This window comes from Stegastes partitus, unplaced genomic scaffold, assembly GCF_000690725.1.
Source record: "Stegastes partitus isolate 25-593 unplaced genomic scaffold, Stegastes_partitus-1.0.2 Scaffold900, whole genome shotgun sequence".
Taxonomy (NCBI): domain Eukaryota; kingdom Metazoa; phylum Chordata; class Actinopteri; family Pomacentridae; genus Stegastes; species Stegastes partitus.
In genome coordinates this window covers 236952-247084 of record NW_007578631.1, presented here as the reverse complement: position 1 = coordinate 247084, position 10133 = coordinate 236952, and the positions used below count along the sequence as shown (strand labels likewise).

The window sequence follows — 10133 nt, the reverse complement described above, 5'->3', positions numbered from 1 at the left end:
AAATCCAGCGGGCCAGAAAGGGAGAGAAGTGAGTGTGCATGTGAGTGTGTTGGATAAGCAGGGCCTCTGTCTTTTACAATCACACCTACCCACTCAGTCACATGCACACACACATCCAGCCATGAATAATCCCTGTAATATTCCTGCGATATTTTCTGCAAAGACTGGAGCCTCGAGAATTAGATTATTGCTGTTTTGGGGTTTTTTTTTTCAAATCAGGGCTGCTTTCATTCTCTATTAATTAATGTGCATCATTTTAAATCTCACAACTCCACCGAACACGTCCAAAAACCCAAATATTTCCAGTTTAAAAATTGCAAAAATAATAATAATATTAATTCCTACATATCACATCATGATGACATAATGTTTGTACACAGGCATCCAATGTGACCATTGCAATCAAAAGTTTATGGCATCCACACTGTTCTTTATGATGCTTACTGTGGATTTTCTTTATCTCCTGCTATATAAAAAAAAAAGACAAACACAACACAGGCCCTGCTAATGCACTCACAACATTAAAACTGCATGATATTCCTGCAGCGACTTGTTGGCTGAGGTGTTTCCCCTTTAAAGAAGTTTGATGCCCCCCCCTCTTTTTCTCACACACGCACGCGCACACGCACGAGCTCACCTTTCATCTCGCAGCAGTCCTTGGTCCCTCTCTGGTCGGCCTTGATGGGCAGCTGGAGCAGGGACTTCAGGTTGGTCATGGAGGTCAGGTGTCCGCCTTGGGGGCCAGTTCCAGCCGGGTTGCTGGCCCCGAATTGGGGGCTGGTGGCCCCGGCAGGGAGATCCGGCGGCAGGAGCTGCGCGAGAGGCCTTGACATAACTTCCAGGGAGGAGGGTGAGGGTGAGGAGGAGGAGGAGGGGGAGAGGAGGTGAGGGGAGGCGCGGGAGGGGAGGAGAGATGGCAAACCTGCAAAGAAGAGCGCGCGAGTCCGAGATCACAATAATCCACTTAAGCGACGCTAATTAGGAGGCGCGCCGTCAAGAGGTGCGCAGGGACAGGTGACGCTCAAGACCTCCACCTGACGTCTCGCAGCTCCGCGCGTCCCATCAAGGAGAGAAAACAACAACGTACGAAGAAATTTTAAAAAAATAATAATAAAAAAAATGATGGATTTATCTCCAAAATGGCACCATGTTGACAGAATCTATTTCATCCTCTCAGACCGGCTGAGCTTTTAAGGAGTTGCTGCTGTCACCTTCTCAAAACTCAACACAGGAATTCAATTGAGTGTCTCCCCCCTCCTCCCTCCTGTCTCGGTTGGCTCACGGCCGGCTCCGGTCCGCTCCGGTCCGGCGTTCGGTTGGCGGTTTTGGTCGCGAGTTGTTGTAGCCCCGGAGGGAGCAGCAGCAGCGACAGTCGGGGTGAAATCAGAACCGAAGGCGGCCGTCCTGTGGTCCCATGCAGTGAGTGGAGAAAGAGGATTAGAAGCAGCAGAACAGAGTCGAGTGGCGGCGGAGGGAGAAGTCTCCAAGACTGAGGAGGGGAGAAAAAATAATTGTAATAATAATACAAAAAAAAAAAGACAAAAATCACCAAAAGCAAGTTGAGGTTAAATGTGCGCGGGAAAAAAATAGAAGATGAAGGAAATAAAGAGATGCCACTGAAAAAATAATAATATCCAGTAGTATGAGAGTCAGATAGATGATGATGGCTCTTATTTTCCTCCCTCTCTCTCCCTCTCTCTCCCTCTCTCTCTCTCTCAGTCAGCTGGAACCAACACGGGCCGCTCGTGTGACGTCACCGCTCACGGGGGAAAGGCGCTTGGGGGCGTGGATCGTTTGCATACAGAAGCCACGCCCATATTCTCCACGGCCGCGCCCCCTCCATCCTCACTGGCTCTGCTCTGCGTTCAAGACACGCAGAAAATCTGGGAAATATGAGTTTCAGTCAGTTTATATGAGGCTGATGTTTTTACAAACATCATATTGGCTAGTTGTAGTTATATGGTTGACATGTAAACATTTCACAACAACATTTTAGACATCCGTGTTGTCATTCCTCCAGGACAAATGATAAATTAATTTCTCCTTACAGATATCTTTACTTTACTGTGTTCATGTCTGCAACTGGAAAAAAAGAGTTCTTTAAAAACTATAAAATGGTAATATTTTGCTTTTTTCAAAAGTATATTTAAATAGTGGAAATTAACGATCTCGTAAAAAAAAATAATAATAATACAGCAATTTCCCATAGTTTATATGCTTTTTTTTCTTAGCTTACTTTATTTATTTTTGATTTTAAATGTTTAATCACAGATATTTACATATGTAAAAAAAAAACATTGAAATTATCTATAATATATATTAACAATACATAGCTAAATATTTATACAAATATTGCATTTTTGACAGATTACCTATGCTAATAGATATTAACAATTTCAACATTTTTGTAGTGAAAGCTCTACTAATTATATATCTCCATAAAATTACAGAATCAATACACTTTTTCTGTTTTCACTAATTGTATCTAATTCAAGAAATACATTCACACTTTCATCTATGAAATTAATTGAAATATTGGTTAAATTATAATACATTTGTAGTTTTTTTTTTTTTTTAAATAACTAAATAATCATCAGTTTTTGTAATTTTATTGGTATTTTCATGCATTTCAAAAAATATGGGAAAATTCTTAGGTAATTTTAATTTCAGATATCTAGAGTTAAATTCTGACCCGTCATGATATTATAGATAACTGGAATTAAAATTCTGACTCGTCACAATGTTGTTGTACCAGACATCGGTCATTTTAATTCCGGATAGTAAAACTCAGCTAATAAATGTCAAAACAACTTGCATCAGACTGTGAATTTGTGAACTTCTGCTGCTTTATTTTATTTTGAATTACTGTCAGTTAAATTTTGTTGGATTTCCTCTCAGTACGTACTGCAGCTGTCCTTACGTGCCTATGTGCTGTTTCATGTAGTATCATACAGTTGTGACTACTTGATCATAATATGACACCTTTAGCTCTGGCCGTCTTGTTCAGACATCTGTCTCAGTCTGCAGTGTGAAATCATCTGTCTGTGCGGCGACTCAAGCTCGCCATTAGCAAGACATTGTGACGTATCCTTTTGCTACAAAAGATTGTAAGTTGGAATGATCAAAAAAGCATGTTGGCTTGCAAACGTTAAAATGAGACGAAATGTAATAAGACATCCTGGTATTTTGGCATACTGCATTTGACATATTATATATTGGGACATACAACTAGAAAGGTTGATCAGAACATTACAAGACCATACCTGAATAAATTTTGGCACCCATCCCTGTCAAAGTAGTCTCCTTGTGATATAGTGCTCCAAGTGCTTCTGCGACACTCGGAACATTCCCTGGAAGTCCTGTTAGGTGAAGCACCATCGGTGATAAGCACCGACTCTCCAAAACTGTGTCAAAACAGTAACCTTCTTAAATTCCATTTTGGGGAAGACGAAGATGTCACCAGGAGACAAATCTGGTGGGCAGGTCAGGTGGATGGCGACAACTGTTCTTGTCGCACCACATTCAGGTATTTTGCTCTGAAGTTCTCCCTTACACACCTCAGAATGTTACAGGGCTACTCTTCCTTGACAGTCCAACTCTGGATGACGAATTCATGGTGCATAGTCATGTGAATGTTTAGGACAGGGGTGTCGAACTNTAATATGTGACGAACACATGGTCCTGGGATCGTTTCAGGTGTGATCCAGATCTGTGAGGCTCCAAAAAGCTGAACTCAAACACTACATTGCATTACAGTCATGTGCGACAAGCAACAACAAACAAACAGCTGAGGTTTGTGCCACATGTGTCCTTAGTTTTCTGCTAAGCACTTAGCTGCAATCATTAAAAGGCATCTATAAATAAAGTGAAGCTGAGTGACCCTGCACTCTGACCGCACAGAGAGGGAGGGAGTCCGATGGAAAGATAGATATGGACTTAAAGCATCAATAAACCATCAGCAGAAAAAAAAAATAAAAAGGAAATTAAACAGGAACCTAATTTAACCGAAGCACTTCTATGGACAGAACTAGAGTGATTGTTTTTCGCTCTGATCTTTTGGTAATATTATTCCGAAGAATTACACCGCCAAAAGCGCATACTGAATAAATTGCGCGTTGAATAATAAAGCCTGATAAAATAGTCATAAAAGAGCATATTTTTACTGAGCTGGGACGACAGGGCGGCAGGGAGGGATGAGTAAAAAGGAGGCTGAGGGGAGAGCACTGATGAGGCTGAAAACTTATATTTAAAGGGATTAAAGACATGAGAGATTACAGCAGGAAAACAGCAGTCGATGGACGGGAAAAAATGGATGGAGGAGAAGAGCAGAGACAATTATGTTCACGTCCCTCGTAATCTTTTTGTTATCATCATCGTAATCATCTACAGAATCTTCCTCATCTTTTTTTCCAGTTTCTTTTGAATTTCTGCGTAGGTATTACAAAACTCTTCCTTTAAACAAAGTGCCATTAACAGTGTCATGCAGCAAATGAAAGGGTTGATTTGAATTTTTCCAGGTTTAAGTAAAAGTGGGACATTCTGGGGTTTTTTTCTGATGGAGGAAAAAACATGAACACCGTCAAAAAAATAGCCAAACAAAAACAACAATGGCATCCCTGTATGGACTGTTGTTGGTCAATTTGTAGAGGAAATGGAAATGTTGTGAACCCTCTAAATTGGTGGGCATGAAAGGCATGATATCTTTAAAATAATCACAAAATCACACTGTTATTCAGAGCCAGAAACTGTAAAAACAGAAGGTATTGCTGGATTTTCAGCTTTCCAGCGGTCTTCAAACTAACCATCTCTGTCATGGCGTGCCATTGGAAAACTTAAAATTGAGATAATTCATCAAAACAACTTCTTCTACATGTCCCATTCTCAAAATCAGCAAAATTAAAGTGTTTGATCAAAAAAGATTCTGTAAAAAAGAAAAAAAAAACAACTGCATTCCTTATCCTGACTATGAAGTCACGACTGAGTCAGCAGTGAACAAGAATCATGTAACAAAAAATTAATGGACATTTCAGCTGAACTGCAGGCAGTGTTTACACAGACAAATATGGAAACCAATTCAAAATATAGTTTTCATGAGCCCACAATTGGTAAGAATACATATTTTTCTGCTGCCTTTTTTCATAGTTTTTTTTTTTCTCACTTGTCTCCTCTCTGCTCTGTGTAAACACAGCCTGCAGTTCAGCCCAGTTCAGGTAATGACGAATTTTTAAATTAGACATGCAGAATAAAGTGATTTTGATGAAATATCACAGTTTGGAGCTTAGATTTTGTAACAGAACTGCACGTCAGAGATGAATAGTTGAAGAATCATCATAAAGTTCAAAAATCCAATGATTCTCTCTGTGTTTACAATTTCTAGCTAATGTATGGTATCAGCAGCTTTTGTCATTCAGAGGATTAATCATGTAATTTATCGTCTTTGCTTCAACCATTGATTGAGTTGTTCTGCAGTGAACTGTAACAACTGATGTTCTAAAAAAAAAGCTGCAGGCTCTTTAGTAAATAAAAGCTGGCAAGATGGTAGCACCCATTTCCGCCACATTTAGGTTTCACTTTAGTACAGCGGTAAGAAGCGATGACTTGTCACCATCATCATCTACCATCGTTTCAGCTGTTTGATGCTACCTTTGCTCACTTAAACTTTGTCCACAAGTACACTGTGAAAAAAAAAATCTCCTTTTTAAAATTTTTTAATGAATAACATGTATTTTACAGATAGTCATTGTGTTGCCAAATGACAAATATCTGGTTCTACAAAAAGCCAACATTGTTTACATCTTTAAAAAAAATTGTATTTTTACAAATAGCAATCTGATCTTTTAAAATGCATGACTGTACAAATACAATAGTTTTACTACGTTTAAATAAGCCAAAAAATATTATTTTTGATATTTTTGCCATATTTTAACCATTTTTACAGCTTATGAACAGTTTATCCATTTTTTCAAGGATTTTTTTTTTTTTTTACAGTGTCGGTACAAGAGCATAAAATTGAAAACGCGAATATGAGAGTTGATCAAAAGACTGTACGTGGGGCGTGTGCACTGAGTGTGTCACATGTACGCTACATGTGTGGGCAGTAACTGTCATGAGTCAGGATGTCACATGACATCAGGCTGTCAACATCAGGTCCACATGTTCTTGTGACCACTGGCAGGTGAGTGCTCCTCCTTGGAGCTCAAAGTGGCTTCTGGCTATCCTGCTTTTTCTGTCAGTGCGCTTTGTAAATCCTTGTTTTTAATAATGCTGTATAAATAACTGTCTTATTGACTGAACAGGAAAGCAAATGAACTGCTAGAATAAAAGAGATGCAATTGAAGAAAACATTTAAAAAGAGGAAGAGCTGCCAGTGTTTATCTAGTACTCCAGTAGCATCACTGTATCATAAATGAGTGTTGAAGGGACAACAACAAATGCAGTTGATTTATTAACCAGACAATATCAGCATGAAGGAATAGTTTTAGTACCTATGGGCGTCTCAGTACCAAAACAATCTGCAAAAATGCTTCTAACACCTCCATGAGCAACTGCAGGAGCTTTCAGCAGACAAGAGAAGTAGCAGTAACTCAAGAGCACAAATTACAATGGAAAGGAAAGCGAAAAGATGACCATAAAGCAGCAGAAGGAAAAGTCATCAAAAGAAGTGGGGGGGGGGGGAAATCCCTTTTTTCTTCACAGCAGAGAGAGAGGAGAATGAAAGAGGGGATCAGGAGGGCAAATAGACGGGAGGAATAAGTGGAAGTGGCACAGCTTAATCAAAGTGATGGTGACACTTTGAACTGGAGTGGACGCGTCATTAAAGCCTGACAGACTGTGAGCTGACCGCAGCACAGCGGAGGGGAAGGAAAAACGTTGCAGCGAGGGGAGAGGAAAAGAAGACGGACGTGATCTATGCAAATCTGAGAGCCATGTGCAAGAAAAAGAGATTTACAAGGGAAGGGAAGGAGCAAGAGACGAATGCAAATAAATGGCTTCGGAAGAGAGAAAAAAAAAAAAGGAGCCCGAGAGATGAGAGTGTACTGTAAAAGATGAGACGGCGAGAGGAGGAAGACAAAGCCTGAGAAAATGTAAATGAGCAGAGGGACCACGGTAGAGAGAAAGTGAGAGAGAGTGGAAGAAGGAGTGATCTGTCGAGAAGAGAGCAAGACAGGAAAGTGTGAGAGGAAAAACTCAAAGACGTGTTAGAGGGAGATGTGCGAGATGGAGTGGGTGTTTGTGAAGGCGTCAAACAAAGCTAGCCAGGGGAGAAAAAGGCAGGAGGGCGAAGGAGTGAAGCATCTACTCGGTGTTGTGGAAAAGGTGGAGGGGAGGGGGGGGAGGAGTGGAATGCATGGCACACAAAACATCTTCCCTCACACCCCTGAATGCATCACCTATCGTTAGGAGGATACTACATGTGCTCTATGGGCGCTGACAACAAGGTTAGTCGGGGCCTTTGAGCTGCTTTCTGACTCCATGGAGAGCCTGTCAGCTGCGCTCACCATCATCTCCTCCTCTTCATAAAAAAAAAAAAAAAAAAACTCCAGGGAAAGGAGCTGCAGTTGCACAGAGACGCCACAAGGGGCCGCCAAAGCCGCTGCCATGTCTTTGTTTTCCTTCTGCGTGTTGTGTTGAATTTTACCTAAGCTTGTGAGGACTCACTCTTAACAAATCTGCTGCTCTTGTGAGGACACTTAAAGAAAAAGGTTGCTTTTAATAAAGGTTTATATCTTTGTAGTTAAAGTCAAAGAGAGACAATCAAACCATTGTGACGTTCTCGAAGGCCCAACAAGAACCAGCCAGTGTGTGTGTGTGTGTGTGTGTGTGCGACAGCTGAATAGGAGTTATGACATCCCAACAGCCAGGAGAGGAAGGAGAGGCAGCCTGGTTAATATTTGTCATGGCAGCTGGTGGATGGGAAACAATTCAATTCCACTCAGTAACCTTTATTCAAACAGACGAGCGAATCAGATTCAACACAAACGACTGCCGCTGCTGCCTCTCCTGCTGCTTTGGCTGCATTTTTGATGGCATCCACTCCAGATTGTGTTGCTTTTTTTAACACCCTCTTCTTCCCTCCTCCTCCTCCTCCTCCCTCTCCAGATCATTTCATTTCACCAGCAAATGCACAAAAAAAAAAAAAAGAATATATGAAAAAAAATAAAAAAATCCAGCGGGCCAGAAAGGGAGAGAAGTGAGTGTGCATGTGAGTGTGTTGGATAAGCAGGGCCTCTGTCTTTTACAATCACACCTACCCACTCAGTCACATGCACACACACATCCAGCCATGAATAATCCCTGTAATATTCCTGCGATATTTTCTGCAAAGACTGGAGCCTCGAGAATTAGATTATTGCTGTTTTGGGGTTTTTTTTTTCAAATCAGGGCTGCTTTCATTCTCTATTAATTAACGTGCATCATTTTAAATCTCACAACTCCACCGAACACGTCCAAAAACCCAAATATTTCCAGTTTAAAATCACATTTAGTGAAGAAAATTGCAATAATAATACTAATTCCTACATATCACATCATGATGACATAATGTTTGTACACAGGCATCCAATGTGACCATTGCAATCAAAAGTTTATGGCATCCACACTGTTCTTTATGATGCTTACTGTGGATTTTCTTTATCTCCTGCTATATAAAAAAAAAAGACAAACACAACACAGGCCCTGCTAATGCACTCACAACATTAAAACTGCATGATATTCCTGCAGCGACTTGTTGGCTGAGGTGTTTCCCCTTTAAAGAAGTTTGATGCCCCCCCCCCTTTTTCTCACACACGCACGCGCACACGCACGAGCTCACCTTTCATCTCGCAGCAGTCCTTGGTCCCTCTCTGGTCGGCCTTGATGGGCAGCTGGAGCAGGGACTTCAGGTTGGTCATGGAGGTCAGGTGTCCGCCTTGGGGGCCAGTTCCAGCCGGGTTGCTGGCCCCGAATTGGGGGCTGGTGGCCCCGGCAGGGAGATCCGGCGGCAGGAGCTGCGCGAGAGGCCTTGACATAACTTCCAGGGAGGAGGGTGAGGGTGAGGAGGAGGAGGAGGGGGAGAGGAGGTGAGGGGAGGCGCGGGAGGGGAGGAGAGATGGCAAACCTGCAAAGAAGAGCGCGCGAGTCCGAGATCACAATAATCCACTTAAGCGACGCTAATTAGGAGGCGCGCCGTCAAGAGGTGCGCAGGGACAGGTGACGCTCAAGACCTCCACCTGACGTCTCGCAGCTCCGCGCGTCCCATCAAGGAGAGAAAACAACAACGTACGAAGAAATTTTAAAAAAATAATAATAAAAAAAATGATGGATTTATCTCCAAAATGGCACCATGTTGACAGAATCTATTTCATCCTCTCAGACCGGCTGAGCTTTTAAGGAGTTGCTGCTGTCACCTTCTCAAAACTCAACACAGGAATTCAATTGAGTGTCTCCCCCCTCCTCCCTCCTGTCTCGGTTGGCTCACGGCCGGCTCCGGTCCGCTCCGGTCCGGCGTTCGGTTGGCGGTTTTGGTCGCGAGTTGTTGTAGCCCCGGAGGGAGCAGCAGCAGCGACAGTCGGGGTGAAATCAGAACCGAAGGCGGCCGTCCTGTGGTCCCATGCAGTGAGTGGAGAAAGAGGATTAGAAGCAGCAGAACAGAGTCGAGTGGCGGCGGAGGGAGAAGTCTCCAAGACTGAGGAGGGGAGAAAAAATAATTGTAATAATAATACAAAAAAAAAAAGACAAAAATCACCAAAAGCAAGTTGAGGTTAAATGTGCGCGGGAAAAAAATAGAAGATGAAGGAAATAAAGAGATGCCACTGAAAAAATAATAATATCCAGTAGTATGAGAGTCAGATAGATGATGATGGCTCTTATTTTCCTCCCTCTCTCTCCCTCTCTCTCCCTCTCTCTCTCTCTCAGTCAGCTGGAACCAACACGGGCCGCTCGTGTGACGTCACCGCTCACGGGGGAAAGGCGCTTGGGGGCGTGGATCGTTTGCATACAGAAGCCACGCCCATATTCTCCACGGCCGCGCCCCCTCCATCCTCACTGGCTCTGCTCTGCGTTCAAGACACGCAGAAAATCTGGGAAATATGAGTTTCAGTCAGTTTATACGAGGCTGATGTTTTTACAAACATCATATTGGCTAGTTGTAGTTA

At 42.4% G+C, this 10133-nt stretch overlaps 1 protein-coding gene across 1 annotated transcript in view; it reads right to left on the bottom strand.

Moving 5' to 3' along the window:
* Positions 1-1701, bottom strand: part of dbpa (D site albumin promoter binding protein a) — a 39118-nt gene extending 37417 nt beyond the window's left edge. The window contains exon 1 of the mRNA XM_008293666.1: positions 638-1701. Within this exon, the coding sequence (XP_008291888.1) occupies positions 638-833 (196 nt within the window). The 5' untranslated portion in view covers positions 834-1701. The remainder of the gene's footprint in view (positions 1-637) is intronic.
* Between the last annotated feature and the right edge of the window lie 8432 nt (positions 1702-10133).